Source organism: Pollachius pollachius (assembly GCF_949987615.1).
Source record: "Pollachius pollachius genome assembly, chromosome: 1".
Classification (NCBI taxonomy): domain Eukaryota; kingdom Metazoa; phylum Chordata; class Actinopteri; order Gadiformes; family Gadidae; genus Pollachius; species Pollachius pollachius.
In genome coordinates, this window is record NC_136934.1 from 13,178,133 (window position 1) to 13,193,448 (window position 15,316).

General features: G+C 41.1%; 3 protein-coding genes across 3 annotated transcripts; 1 reads left to right on the top strand and 2 right to left on the bottom strand.

Annotated features, from left to right (window-relative positions):
- The first annotated feature begins 2,894 nt into the window (after positions 1-2,894).
- LOC307087996 (protease-associated domain-containing protein 1-like) lies at positions 2,895-6,457 on the top strand. The gene is made up of 5 exons (XM_079753735.1): positions 2,895-3,082; positions 3,433-3,533; positions 3,645-3,754; positions 4,046-4,213; positions 5,068-6,457. Exons 1-5 carry the CDS (start codon positions 3,007-3,009, stop codon positions 5,186-5,188), a joined length of 576 nt encoding a protein of 191 aa, XP_079609861.1. The 5' UTR covers positions 2,895-3,006; the 3' UTR covers positions 5,189-6,457.
- A 359-nt stretch (positions 6,458-6,816) lies between these two features.
- LOC307073915 (uncharacterized protein) lies at positions 6,817-7,701 on the bottom strand (the record flags this gene model as incomplete). Its single annotated transcript, XM_079733870.1, has 1 exon — positions 6,817-7,701. The coding sequence occupies one exon, from the start codon at positions 7,699-7,701 to the stop codon at positions 6,817-6,819; it is 885 nt and encodes a 294-aa protein (XP_079589996.1).
- A 4,411-nt stretch (positions 7,702-12,112) lies between these two features.
- LOC307087089 (uncharacterized protein) lies at positions 12,113-12,997 on the bottom strand (the record flags this gene model as incomplete). Its single annotated transcript, XM_079752534.1, has 1 exon — positions 12,113-12,997. The coding sequence occupies one exon, from the start codon at positions 12,995-12,997 to the stop codon at positions 12,113-12,115; it is 885 nt and encodes a 294-aa protein (XP_079608660.1).
- Positions 12,998-15,316: the final 2,319 nt, after the last annotated feature.

Genomic DNA, 15,316 nt, shown 5'->3' on the forward strand with positions numbered 1-15,316 from the left:
GAATAATATGTGCAACTGTAGTCACAGGAACATCAAGCTGCTTGGAAATGGTCTTATAGCCTTTACCTATTACATGCTTGTCTATAATTTTCTTTCTAATCTCCTGAGACAACTCTCTCCTTCGCTTCCTGTGGTCCATGTTCAGTGTGGTACACACCATGTCACCAAACAGCACAGTGACTACTTCTCACCCTTTAAATAGGCAGACGGACTGATTACAAGTTTGAAGACACCTGTGATGCTAATTAGAGGACACACCTTAGTTTAACATTTCCCTATGGTCAAATTATTTTCAATCTTTTCTAGGGGTACCATCATTTTTGTCCAGGCCTGTTTCATTAGTTTGTTTTTTAAAATGATTCTGTTGAACCACAATTCAAAAGCAATGTCTGATTTTCAGTGGTTAATTTTCAGTAAATTTTTTATTTATTATTACTTTTGTCAGTTTCAAGTTATTTCAGTGACCATTGTGGGTTTTTCTTTCATTAACAGAGGGGTACCAACAATTTTGTCCACGTGTGTAGGTAACCTATGATGCATTTCACACGTGTGGAAAATTAATGCTGTGTATTCATTATTTTTGTCCATTATGTATCTATGTCATGTAAAACGTTTATTCCATGTACATTTCTACTTTTTATTATACTGTCTGCGTAATATGAAATGCCATTTAAGTCAATATTAAATAAATGAATATGGCTTTGAATTAAATCCTGTCAATAAATTATTCAATAAGTAATTATTGTTTTTCAAAAGACCATAACAGCCTGCAATGGAGCAGCACATTGGCTGAGAAGTGAAATCAAGTTTATTCATAAAGCGAACCGCTGTTTGTCTTTGTGATATTGTATGCTGTCCGAATATCAAAAGATTTGTCAGAGATGAACGCCCCGGTGTTTTTCACTATTGTTAATTTTATTTCATAATTCCAATCCTTTATTTCAGGGGACTTGTATTTCCTAATGGCACATCTATTTCTGTTTCCATTCATAATATTTAAATTAGTGGGGCGTGGTTATCACACAGACTCAGACCAAAGCAACAGCACCAAAAGAGGACTAAATTTATATATATATATATATATATATATATATATATATATATATATATATATATATATATATATATATATATAATATTGTGGCGAGCAGCACGGGAAGGACGAGATAGGAGCCCAGGTAAAGCGGTTATACCACTCTCGCGCGCCATACACGCTACACCTTTTATGAACACACACAGATTTCACAGAATTAATCTTCCTCCATCTCAAAAATCAACATGAACGTCTAGGTGGCTATGTCGGACACGCCAACAACACAAATACACCACCACCTAGGCATACACCGACTCTTTAACCCCACACATTGTCTCTGCCACAAATGACCTAGGATGGCACTGAAATGTCTGGCTAATAAAAGTTATACCCTTCCCAGGATCCTTTGCGGCACTCGGAACCAGCGTCCACGCCCGTGGTCGCCTAACAGCCTCGACATTAGGGGTCAGGCGTCCTGCCGACCCCAACATCCGTCGCACAGTCCCAAGTGTTGCGGCACAGTCTGTCTCCTGCGGTGGGCGGCATAGGCCCTCCTCTGCTGAACCGAAGAGTCAGCCCTATCCCTCTTGGGTGTGGTTGGGGCCTCAGCTGCCCCAACCACACCCAGCAGCTGAGGCCTCCATCGGCCTCAGCTGCCGACACTGTCGTAGCTCGAGGTCGGCCCTGCTGCCTAGCCACTACGTCGGTGCGCCCTGGGTGGGCTGTTCCTGGACTGCACTGTCGGGCCCTGGTGTCCTCCCAGTGGCATGGACGCCGACCAGCGTCCGGCTGACAGCGGTGGCGGGAGAGGAGACCGGCACGAGAGGCAGGAAGCGGCTCGTCGTCCGGCCGGGTGAATTGGAGTTGGTGCACGAGTTTTGGCTCGCCAACATCCGGGACCCATGTATCATCGGCCCTGGACCTGCTGTCACGTTGGGTGCCCGGATGGACATGGCTGGGGCAGCCATCACCCTACGGCACAGACACCGTGACGCTCCAGTGCGGGCAGGTGAACGCCCGGGTCCGGAAGGCCATCACCGGCGGTCCTACGACTGCCACCCTTCCCACCACCGAGACGGCCGAGGCTCCAGCGGAACCTGATGGAGGTGATCCCCGACCACACCCCCAAATCTCAGGCGGACTCTGGGGTCTGGCCGAGGAGGGCCTACGCCGCCCTCCTTGGTCCTTTGAGTTACTGACATTAGGTGGTTATTAGTTATCAGTTATAATGTACACATGGATAGACGGTAGACTCGTGGGGTGTACTGCATGAATAGAACATACAGTATAATATATCCAAGGTACTACCATGTCCATGGGTGCTTTTGCGAGGCAGCAGATTTTTGTGTAAATGTCAGGTGGGGCTCCTACCCACAAGTCGGGGCCGACTTCGGTACGACACATTTACTACACGATTGGTCTACTCAGTTTGGCCTTACGTCGGGTCGGTGGTCCACACTAGGTGATTCAGAACGGGGGATCCCACATGAAGACTCTCCTGTCCGATTATCCGCGCCTTCTTTGAAAACTTGGCAAATGTTACACACTACGCGCCCGATAATATCAAACCGGTTCCCCCCACAATATCAGAGAAGACTTCAATACAACTATTCTGGAAAAGTTTATCATAAATAAAAACGCATTGTTTCATTTATTAAACTACATTGATTAATTGATGTAATTATATGTATATGTCCTGCCTCATTTATTTATTTCAGTAAGAATCGAATAGCTATGTTTATTTCATAGGCATATCTATTTATCTTGTATTGATTCAATGACATTCCATAGTGGTCTGCGCAGCTGAGAACCTTTATTTTGAAAGAGAACGGAAGTGTTCTAACAACACAGGCGAGTTCCGCCCTCTCCTTAGCCAATTGATTTAAATCAAGGCACAATTACACATTAAACGGTTGTAATGCACCGTGTTTTTCGGACTTTGTAGCGTAACGTGCAAGGCAAATGTCGATACCATGGTTAAGTATGGTCGGACAACTGCGTGGGGCTTTTTGCTCTGGGGCGTTTTCATGCATTTCCAGCTCTTGTCAGGTGAGCGAAACATTGCAGCTCATTAGTCAGCCAGTTAAAGCGTTGTTCTACAGCAATGTGTTTACCGTTTTAGCAAACGTTACCTTATCATAACCCGTATTGATTTGTTATTCGGATATTGAAGGTGATTTGCTGCTACTGCTGCAGTGGTGTCATATGACAAGCAGTCGGAGGTAGAATAATTGTGTCAGGTTTGTTGTGATGCATTAGAGAGAGGTCACGCGGTCCCAGCGTGTAGTCCTGTTTTCCGTCTAACAGTTGTGCTGATAAAATCACTGTGGACGATATAGTATAACGTTTATGTATACGATGAATGAATGACCCCTTCAGATGTATCTTCTACACATAAGGTCTTGGGCTGAATGAACTGCTTTACTTCCGGGTTATGAGTCCTGAAGATATTGGTTACGTCTTCAGTGCTGCCCCAGCTAAAGACTTTGGCGGGGCTTTTGTGAGTATTGAAGGTTGAAGCCCTTACAGTTGGAATACAATATCGAGTACGAAGAATATTCTAACCAGTATGACTAATGTCTGCTCATTACTCTCTGTTTGGCTGCTATAGACCTCTTCATACAATGAGATCCTACTTGTGCTAGCTGATCCAATTGATGGCTGTGAACCACTGATGAACAAAGATCTAATTCAGGGACAAGTGATCCTGCTGGAAAGAGGGTATGTTGTTTTCTGTTTGCAGCTATTAGTTGTTGAACATTATTCCAGAACACACACTCTTGATGTTTATACATAATATTGTGTATAACATTTGAGTAATTGAAATGCTCGAAAACATAAATGTGCATGTTAGTATGTTCAGTAGTTCAGTAGTAATTTTGTCAGTCGGTTGTTCTGTCTGTAATTATTGTTAAAAATATTTATTGTAAAGACCTCAACCATACCCAATACCTCCGTCTATATTCACAATGGACTTGGAATTGTTTTGTTTTTTCAATCTGTGAACTCCAGGGGATGTTCCTTTGTCCACAAGGCCCAACAAGTTGAGGAGGCAGGAGGCAAAGCAGTGCTTATTGCAGATAACGTAGTTGAGAATGACAATCTGTACCTGGACATGGTCGCTGATGGGAGTACTGCCATGCCAAGCATTCCAGCCTTGTTCCTGTTGGGGCGTGATGGGTAAGCTATACATACAACTGTCTCCTTTATCATTTTTGGAAACCATTGGCTATTGTCAGACAACTATTTATCCCTGGGGACAAATGTCAATATTTTTGTGTAGCCGGATAACAGGGATCCAGTCAAACTGCCTCCTCCGGGCGATGGTCATTAGTTGGGCTACACTCCGATTAACAACCTAAGACTCAAGAATGGAGTTGGAGATGATGGACAAAGTCTACAATGGGATTGTTTCAGTAGTCGCAGAGTGGAACATTTCTCAAAAGAATACACAAACATCAATATATTCTGTAGGTGTTTCAGGTCAATGCGACATTTGGGGGAATTTATATAAACATCAAAGCTAATAAGAAAAATAATACTTGTCAGAAAATAGCAAATGGCTCTCTAGATGTTGCCCTCCAAACGGACTGTTTACCTGCATGCAGTAAAAATCAAACTTAATTGGTCATTCTACCGGGACTTCCAACGGGCAACAATGGACACCAGAACTATTCCATTACCAAAAAAGTGTCCTGTTGTCCACAGATTTTGGGTACATTTGCAGATATCCCATTGTAATGATTACTCATATACAGACCATATTTATTGCAGCCATATTTATGCAGTCTACATCTTTGGAAACCATGACATCTCAATGCATTATTATTATTATTATTTTTTTTGCTTCAGTTTTTCTATCCGGGTAGCAATTAGAATGCATTTCAATTGAATTGTCATGGTTTCCCCAAAGATTCCAGAAGGTTTACCCACCCAACTAACCGATATGGCTAGTAGGTGAATAAAGTCCATTGCTGACCACTAGCAAGTATAAGCACACATGTGTTTGCATTGTTTTCTATTTATTCTCCTAGGCTTATGATTAGACGATCTCTCCAGAGACATGCGCTGCCTTGGGCTGTGATCTCCATTCCGGTGAATGTCTCCTCTTTGGGCTCCTTCCCTCTTAACCAACCACCATGGACACTGTGGTAGAGCAGACACACGCCGACATGCCTAGCAGCCTGCTGGAACAAATAACTGGAAATATGTAAATCCCCTCGGGTTACTTAGAAGTTTTCTTAAAATGCACGAAATGTGTTTAATGCATCTACATATTTGATTGTTTGATTTGTTGAAGTAAAATGTACACATATCCCGAACCTGGATCTTCAGGCATGATCTTAATCTAAGCTTTCATTCAACTGAGCTTTTTTTGGTTTGGAATGGTTTTAATTACGTTGTAGCCAACGTATTCCTCTTTCCTTATTTCTGCAATTTTTACTCAGTTGGTCACTACTGAGTTTGGTGTTAAATGTCCACTATAATCTTTTCATAGTCACAAAGACCTCCCTGTTTGGATTCTATAACTTTTGGCTTTTAAGGTGCATGTTGTTTTTTTTTTACTTCTTGAACATTTGAAATAATGTACATAGGGTGACATTTTGAAAAGCCAAGAAGGTAATTAGAAATAGTTATGGCTTCACTCTCCTTGTAATAAGATTTTTACTATGAAACCACAATTACAGTAAAAACATTAAATGTTTTTTATTTGCATTTACTATCAAGTAGAAATGGGAATCTTTCAGTATCTTGATTCAATTTGGGTCATAACTCAATACAAAATATATTTCACATTTGGTGCTAATATCTGTAACTACTCCAGTCTGCTGTGTGCTAAGGGCAGTGGGGCCATGTATGGCAAGAAAGCACTAGTAAGTAAAGTGTGAATATGATAATGTAATTTTTATATTTGGAAAAATGATCAACTGATTTCAATAATGTAAACACACACATAAATAAACTAAAATAAACATGTTGTTAATGACTACAATCATAGAAGATAAGAAAAGTGATTTTGTTTTCGTTTTCCAATCCTATCAAGGTATATGTCTGGCATTGTATTTAAGGCTTGGTCTATAAAGGGACAAAGGCATATATTCTAATGTGCTAAAACATTTTGACCTCAATACCAAATGCAAAAAAAGAATTAGGAAAGCAAGTAACTGAGGTTTGTCAGGTCAATGAAAAGGTCTTTATGGTTTTCCCTGCAAACATGTTTTTTAATATTAAAGCAATAACATTTTCTGAATTGTATATCAAACGTGTATGTGCGCGTCTTGGGCGAACAAAAAGGCTGGCTAGGCTCGATGTGTATATAAACGGAAATCCCTTCTCCATATCGGCCCCTTCGGTCGGTGAAGGCTATTTTAGATAGGTAGACTACAACACAATTAAATGCTTAGGGGTAGAACATGAGATGTACACAAATAAATTATTTCCTCCCAATCATTAGTGGTCAACTTTTTTTGTAATACATTATGATGTTGATTTCCCTGAAACAGAAAAGACCACCAAGCAGGCCGACGGTTTGTTCGTTAGTTTGATGCGCTGCAAGTTGATCCATCGTCTGCATCCAAATTGGCCCAGCGCGTCTCCTTTTTCTTGACTGGACCCCACTCTGAGAACAAACCAGAAAGGCGGAGACATAGGCCATCAAACAAATCGGAGCCTTCTTATGTGATATGAGTGAAATCCACTGACCTAAACAATAAAAAATTAAGCTAAACTAAACAAAACAATTCTGCCAGTGCCCAATTATATGGTCTATTCTAGGTTTGGCTTCACCTCCTGTTGCACCTCGGACACACTCGGCCCCACACAGTCCTCCTCATGGCCTCACGCAGCGCCGGACTGCCCCACACGTACACGGCTGACGTGCACACGGCGCTGAGGCGCGCCAATGTGGCAAAGGGATTAAGGGCCTCGTTTACGAAATTCAATCCCATTCCAAACATTAATCTCAATACGATATTGACTATTGAGGGTATCCACAATAGCAAAAAAATGACAACCACAAAAAATATGATTTTTATCGATTCTTTCTTGCTATCTCTCTCTGCGCTCGGGGGGTCTCGCTCAAGCTGGTATTTGGCAACAAAGTACAGTTTTATTGTCATGATTACTTTAGTGAGTATCACCGGTTGCAGAGAGAGGATGGTAAATACATGCAGATCCCTCGCTTTCGAGATGGGAATCATATTTCGGACGAGTAAAAGTCCAAAGACATGCACCCAACAATACACATTAATTCCCACCACAATGTGTCTCGTTATGAAGCGGCTGTAAATAAATGGATAGCAGATTGCAATATATCGGTCAAACTGTGCAAACAGAAATGTCAGGAGGTTGATCCCAAGCAATGAGGGCAAGATAGTATAAGTAGCATTTCTCGAAGGATATCCTTCGTAAACGTCAAACAAACCGAGGTAGTATACCGAGAAGCCAACCAGCGTGTCACAAATGCTAGTGTTCACCATGAAAATAAACCTATTTTGAATCCGAAGTGTTTCTGTGGCCAATATTCCGATTGTTACGGTGCCAGATAAGAGGACAGCCATCGTAGCAAGCAACAGCTGGAAAATAAAGATGAGGTAATCCAGAGGACTGTCAAAATCGACTGCAAGAGGCACACCCCATGCGTCTGTGATATTGAAGCCATACAGCATCATTTTGATGCGTGCTACCAATGTCACACCGATTGTTTTTATACTGTAGCCTATTTTCTCCGGAGAGCTCATGTTCGTTTTCCGCCTCCGATTTTTTTTCTTTGCACAGACATGGATGCTTGAAAAATGTAGTCCAATATACAGTAGACTACACTGCCCTTTATTGTGTATTTTCTAAACTTTTGTTGGAAACAGGACACAAGTAGGCCTAATATTTTTGATGGATCCCTTTCACCTACTCAAAGCCCGCGTACCTCATTAACAAGTAGGCCTATTATTTAGGCTTAACAAGGCTACCAGGATACAATTTTGTCAACGGCGTTTCGGATTACATTACGAGGTAGACTACACAAGCTCTATTTTGTTGAAATGGAATCTAGCACCTTATGTTCAAATAGGCCTACATGTTTAGGCCTAATCATGGAAATCGGGATCATTGAACTGCTGTATCGCATAAATAATAATAATTAGATCGACCAGATTAATTCTGAATAGTTAAATTATAATAATATAATTGTTTAGGAATAGGTCATTGAGTATTATCACAGTACTTTACAGCTTTTCTACCATTAAACAATCTGCACTACAAGAGAAGAAAAACAGTTTTATCTATTCAGTGTGTTTTATGTATTCATGAGTGTGTTGGAATATTAAATAATCTTTCAAGCGCGCGCGCGCGCGCACACACACACACACACACACACACACACACACACACACACACACACACACACACACACACACACACACAAGCATGGTTGTTGATGGGAGCACTGCTATGCCAACCATTTATTACAGCCTTGGACGTGATGGGTATACATACAAGTGTCTTCTTTATCATTCTCGGAAACCATCGGCTATCGTCTGACGACGATTTATCACTGGGGACAACGGGCAATATTTGTGTGAAGCCGTATTACGGGTAGGCCTATCCAGTCAAACTTCCTGCTCCGGGCGATTAGTTTGGCTACACTCCGATAAGCAACGACTCAAGAATGGAGTTCGAGATGATGGACGACGTCGACAACGCGATCTTTCAGTAGTCGCAGAGTGGAACGTTTCTCCAAAAAATTCACAAACATCGACATTTTAGGTAGGTGTTTCAGGCCTAGATGGCATTTTGGGGGAGGGGGTGCAGGCGCCCCGACCAACCAGTAGGGATCGCTAATGCATCGACCAGGACACAACGTTTTATACGTGCCTCATCTAATCTAATGAACACAGATACTATAGGACCATAATTAAGAACATAAACACAGTTGTATTAATAGACGCTAACAGTCTAACAACACGACTGTGATGTATTTTGTAAACATCAAACCAATAAAAACGTAAGGAGAATTTGTTCATCGTCTGCTAACAGTATGCAAGAAGCATACAGTGGGGCAAAAAAGTATTTAGCCAGCCACCAATTGTGCAAGTTCTCCCACTTAAAAAGATGAGAGAGGCCTGTAATTTTCATCATAGGTATACCTCAGCTATGAGAGACAAAATGAAAAAAAAAAAAATCTAGAAAATCACATTGTCTGATTTTTAAAGAATTTATTTGCAAATTATGGTGGAAAATAAGTATTTGGTCAATAACAAAAGGTCATCTCAATACTTTGTTACATGCCCTTTGTTGGCAATGACAGGTCAAACGTTTTCTGTAGGTCTTTACAAGGTTTTCACACACTGCTGCTGGTATTTTGGCCCATTCCTCCATGCAGATCTCCTCTAGAGCAGTGATGTTTTTGGGCCTTCGCTGGGCAACACGGACTTTCAACTCCCTCCAAAGATTTTCTATGGTGTTGAGATCTGGAGACTGGCTAGGCCACTCCAGGACCTTGAAATGCTTCTGACGAAGCCACTCCTTCGTTGCCCGGGCGGTGTGTTTGCGGTCATTGTCATGCTGAAAGACCCAGCCACGTTTCATCTTCAGTGCCCTTGCTGATGGAAGGTGGTTTTCACTCAAAATCTCACGATACATGGCCCCATTCATTCTTTCCGTCACATGGATCAGACGTCCTGGTCCCTTGGCAGAAAAACAGCCCCAAAGCATGATGTTTCCACCCCCATGCTTCACTGTAGGTAAGGTGTTCTTTGGATGCAACTCAGCAATCTTTCTCCTCCAAACACGACGAGTTGAGTTTTTACCAAAAAGTTCTATTTTGGTTTCATCTGACCATATGACATTCTCCCAATCCTGTTCTGGATTATCCAAATGCTCTAGCAAACTTCAAACGGGCCCGGACATGCACTGGCTTTAGCAGGGGGACACGTCTGGCACTACAGGATTTGAGTCCCTGGCGGCGTAGTGTGTTAGTGATAGTAGCCTTTGTTACTTTGGTCCCAGCTCTCTGGAGGTCATTCACTAGGTCCCCCCGTGTGGTTCTGGGATTTTTGTTCACCGTTCTTGTGATCATTTTGACCCCACAGGGTGAGATCTTGCGTGGAGCCCCAGATCAAGGGAGATTATCAGTGGTCTTGTATGTATTCCATTTCCTAACAATTGCTCCCACAGTTGATTTCTTCACACCAAGCTGCTTACCTATTGCAGATTCAGACTTCCAAGCCTGGTGCAGGTCTACAATTGTGTTTCTGGTGTCCTTTGACAGCTCTTTGGTCTTGGCCATAGTGGAGTTTGGAGTGTGACTGTTTGAGGTTGTGGAAAGGTGTCTTTTATACTGATAAGGAGTTCAAACAGGTGCCATTAATACAGGAAACGAGTGGAGGACAGAGGAGCCTCTTAAAGAAGAAGATACAGGTCTGTGACAGCCAGAAATCTTGCTGGTTGGTAGGTGACCAAATACTTATTTTCCACCATAATTTGCAAATAAATTCTTAAAAAATCAGACAATGTGATTTTCTGGATTTTTTTTTTCATTTTGTCTCTCATAGCTGAGGTTTACCTATGATGAAAATTACAGGCCTCTCTCGTCTTTTTAAGTGGGAGAACTTGCACAATTGGTGGCTGACTAAATACTTTTTTGCCCCACTGTATATATATATAAATAAAGGTCAAGGTCAAAAGACCTTTCCTAACCCCCAAAAATCCCGGACGTTAAAATGTTTTTGTGTTACTTCTGCAATTTTTACTCGGTTGATCACTACTGAGTTTTTGTATTAAATTTCCACTTTAATATTTTCATAGAAGCACAAAGACCTGCCTGTTTGGATTCTACAACTTTGCTTTTAAGGCCCATTGGTTTTTCTGAACTTTTTCTTTCTTTACTCCAACGCCTACACATTTGAATAGGACTACGCATTTGAATAACGTGACATGTGACAACAGTTTGAAAGGCCAAGAAGGTAAATGAGTGGAAATAAGAATTTTACTATGAAACCACTATCACAGTAAAAACGATTAAGTATCCTATGTTTTATATGCATTTACTATCATGTAGCCTAGATATGTGAATCTTCCAGTATCTCGCGATTCAATTTAGGGTATTTGGGTTACAACGCAATACAAAATATAGTTCACTACAAAGTAATGTAAAAAAAGTTCAAAGGGGTGCTCATTTTCGAACCTATTATGTGTGGGGCAATGTATGGCATGAAAGCAGTAAGATAATGTAGGCCTACTTTTTCAAATTTGGAAAAATCATCAACTGATTGCAATAATTTTAAACACACAAAGTTAATCCTAAAACAAACTATATTGGTTTTTGGAAGTTGCAAAGTCATAGGAGATGACAATATATTCTACTGACTTTTTTAATCAACGATGCCAAGTTGGCATCTTGACCCTGTCCATCTAGCGATTGGATGACGCAGAAAGCTTCTATAACTTTCTCTAAACGCACAGACCAATTCTTTTCCAGTTTCAAAGCATTGAAGCCTAGGAATGAAATGGTAGCTCCCCATCTAATAGTGGGCGGGCTATTGGACGGAAATACTTCATCGTATTTCACATATTTGAAATTTAATTTTTTGCTTTAGAAAAATATTCTATTCGACCAATAATCGCACATTAAACGGAAATCCCTTCTCAATATAGGGCCCGTCGGTCGGTGAAGGCTAGGTTTTACATGTAGACTACAAAAAAGTTAAGGGTAGAACATGAGATATACAAAGAAGACATTCTTTTTTTTCTCCCAATCATTAGGCGACTTTGTTTGCGATACATTATGATGTTGATTTCCCTGAAACAGTAAAGACCATCAAGCAGGCCGACGGTTTGTTCGTTAGTTTGAGGCGCTGCAAGTTGATCCATCGTCTGCATCCAAATTGGCCCAGCGCGTCTCCTTTTTCTTGACTGGACCCCACTCTGAGAACAAGGAAGAAAGGCGGAGACATAGGCCATCAAACAAATGCGGAGCCTGCCTATAGTGCAATCCACGGGCCTTTGGACCTAAACAACTAAAAAGGAAGTGAAACGAAACAATTCTACCAGTGCCCAATTATATGGTCTATTCTAGGTTTGGCTTCACCTCCTGTTGCACCTCGGACACACTCGGCCCCACACAGTCCTCCTCATGGCCTCACGCAGCGCCGGACTGCCCCACACGTACACGGCTGACGTGCACACGGCGCTGAGGCGCGCCAATGTGGCAAAGGGATTAAGGGCCTCGTTTACGAAATTCAATCCCATTCCGAACATTAATCTCAATACGATATTGACTATTGAGGGTATCCACAATAGCAAAAAAATGACAACCACAAAAAATATAATTTTTAAGGATTCTTTCTTGCTATCGCTCTCTGCGCTCGGGGGGTCTCGCTCAAGTTGGTTTTTGGCAACAAAGTACAGTTTTATTGTCATGATTACTTTAGTGAGTATCACCAGCTGCAGATAGAGGATGCTAAAGACAAACAGATCCGTCGCTTTCGAGATGGGAATCATATTTCGAACGAGTAAAACTCCAAAGACATGCAACCAACAATACACATTAATTCCCACCACAATGTGTCTCGTTATGAAGCGGCTGTAAATAAATGGATAGCAGATTGCAATATATCGGTCAAACTGTGCAAACAGAAATGTCAGGAGGTTGATCCCAAGCAATGAGGGCAAGATAGTATAAGTAGCATTTCTCGAAGGATATCCTTCGTAAACGTCAAACAAACCGAGGTAGTATACCGAAAAGCCAACCAGCGTGTCACAAATGCTAGTGTTCACCATGAAAATAAACCTATTTTGAATCCGAAGTGTTTCTGTGGCCAATATTCCGATTGTTACGGTGCCGGATAAGAGGACAGCTGCCGTGGCAAGCAACAGCTGGAAAATAAAGATGAGGTAATCCAGAGGACTGTCAAAATCGACTGCAAGAGGCACACCCCATGCGTCTGTGATATTGAAGCCATACAGCATCATTATGATGCGTGCTACCAATGTCACACCGATTGTTTTTATACTGTAGCCTATTTTCTCCGGAGACCTCATGTTCGTTTTCCGCCTCCGATTTTTTTCCTTTGCAGAGACATGAATGCTTGAAAAATGTAGTCCAATATACGTAGTCCAGTACACTATGCCCTTTATTGTGTAATTTCTAAACTTTTGTTGGAAACAGGACACAAGTAGGCTAATATTTTAGATGGATCCTTTTCACATGCTCAAAGTCCGCGTGCCTCATTAACAAGTAGGCCTACTATATAGGCTAATGAAGGCTACCAGGATACAACTTTGTCAGCGGAGTTTCGGATAACATTACCGGGTACACTCGGGGCTCAGCCCGTAGGCCTACTTTTAGAAAAAGTTAGAAAACAAGCTCTATTTTGGTGCCCCAATCCAGCACCTTATGTTCAAATACATAAATGTTTTAGGCCTAATCATGGACATCTGGACCATGCTGCATCGCAAAAAAATGTTTTATTTCCTGATTAATTCTGAATAGTCAAATTATAATAAATTATAATAATATAATTGTATAGGAATAAGTAATAGTATAATCACAGTACTTTACTGCTGCTATGATTAAACAAACTGCACTTCAGAGAAGAAAAACTGTTTCATCTATTCAGTGTGTTGTTTTTTGCCTATTCATGAGTGTGTTGGAATATTAAATAATCTTTCAAGACACACACGCGCACACACACACACACACACACACACACACACACACACACACACACACACACACACACAAACACACACACATGCTAGGAACACTGCTATGGTTGCTGATGCTAGGGACACTGCTATTTATTCCAGCCTTGGACGTGACGGTTAAGAAGATATACATACAAGTGTCTTCTTTATCATTCTCGGGAAACCATCGGCTGTCGTCTGACGACGATTTATCTCTGGGGACAACGGGCAATATTTGTGTGTAGCCGGATAACGGGTATCCAGTCAAACTTCCTCCTCCGGGCGATAGGCTACACTCTGATAAGCAACCTACGACTCAAGAATGGAGTTGGAAATGATGGACGATGTCGACAACGCGATCTTTCAGTAGGCCTAGTCGCAGAGTGGAACGTTTCTCCAAATAATTCACAAACATCGACATTTTTTGTAGGTTTTTCGGGCCCAGATGGCATGTCGGGGGAGGGGGTGCAGGCGCCCCGACCAAACAGTAGGGATCGCTAATGCATCGACCAGGACACAACGTTTTATACGTGCCTCATCTAATCTAATGAACACAGATACTATAGGACCATAATTAAGGATATAAACACAGTTATATTAATATACACTAACAGTCTCACAACACGTCTGTGATGAAATGTGTCAAATTAAACCAATAAAAACGTAAGCTGAGTTTGTTCATCGTCTGCTAACAGTATGCAAGAAGCATAGGCCTATATAAAAAAAAAGGTCAAGGTTAAAAGACCTTTCCTAACCCCGAAAAATCAACCGAAGTTAAAATGTTTGTGTCATTTCTGCAGTTTTTACCAAGTTGATCACTGAGTTTTTGTATTAAATTTCCACTTTAATATTTTCATATAGACACGAAGACCTGCCTGTTTGGATTCTACAACTTTGCTTTTTAAGCCAATTGGTTTTTCTGAACTTTTTCTTTCTTTACTCCATTGCCTACACATTTCAATAACAGGACTACACATTTTAATAACATGACATGTGACAACAGTTTGAAAGGCCAAGAAGGTAAATGAGAATGAGAATTTTACTATGAAACCCCTATTACAGTAAAAACTATGAAGTATGTTTTTTTATTTGGATTTACTATCAAGTAGAGATGTGAATCTTCAAGTATCTCGCGATCCAATTTGGGGTATTTGGGTTACAACGCATTACAAAATATATTTCACCACAAAGTCAAGTAAAAAAAGTAGAGGCGTGCTAATTTTTGCAGCTACAATATGTGGGGCAATGTATGGCATAAAAGCAGAAAGCTTATGTAGTTTTTCATATTTGGAAAAGTCATCAACTGATTGCAATAATTTAAACACGCAAAGTTAATCCTTAAACATATTTTGGAAGTTGTGAAGTAATCTACAATCATAGGAGATGAGAATATATTGTACTGATTTTTTTTTATCAACAAGGCCAAATTGGCATCTTGACCCTGTCCATCTTGCGATTGGAAGACACAGAAAGCTTCTATATATTTCTCCACAGACCAATTAGTTTCCAGTTTCAAAGCATGCATTGTATCCTAAACGAGAAAATGGTTGCTCCCCATTTAATAGTGGGCTATTGGACTGAAGTAGCCTGCTTAATCGTATT

Coding starts and splice junctions, on each gene's coding strand:
- LOC307087996 (XM_079753735.1), top strand. CDS start 3,007: ATGGTTAAGTATGGTCGGACAACTGCGTGGGGCTTTTTGCTCTGGGGC. Junction 3,534..3,644: donor AAGACTTTGGCGGGGCTTTT/GTGAGTATTGAA, acceptor TGGCTGCTATAG/ACCTCTTCATACAATGAGAT. Junction 4,214..5,067: donor TTCCTGTTGGGGCGTGATGG/GTAAGCTATACA, acceptor TTATTCTCCTAG/GCTTATGATTAGACGATCTC.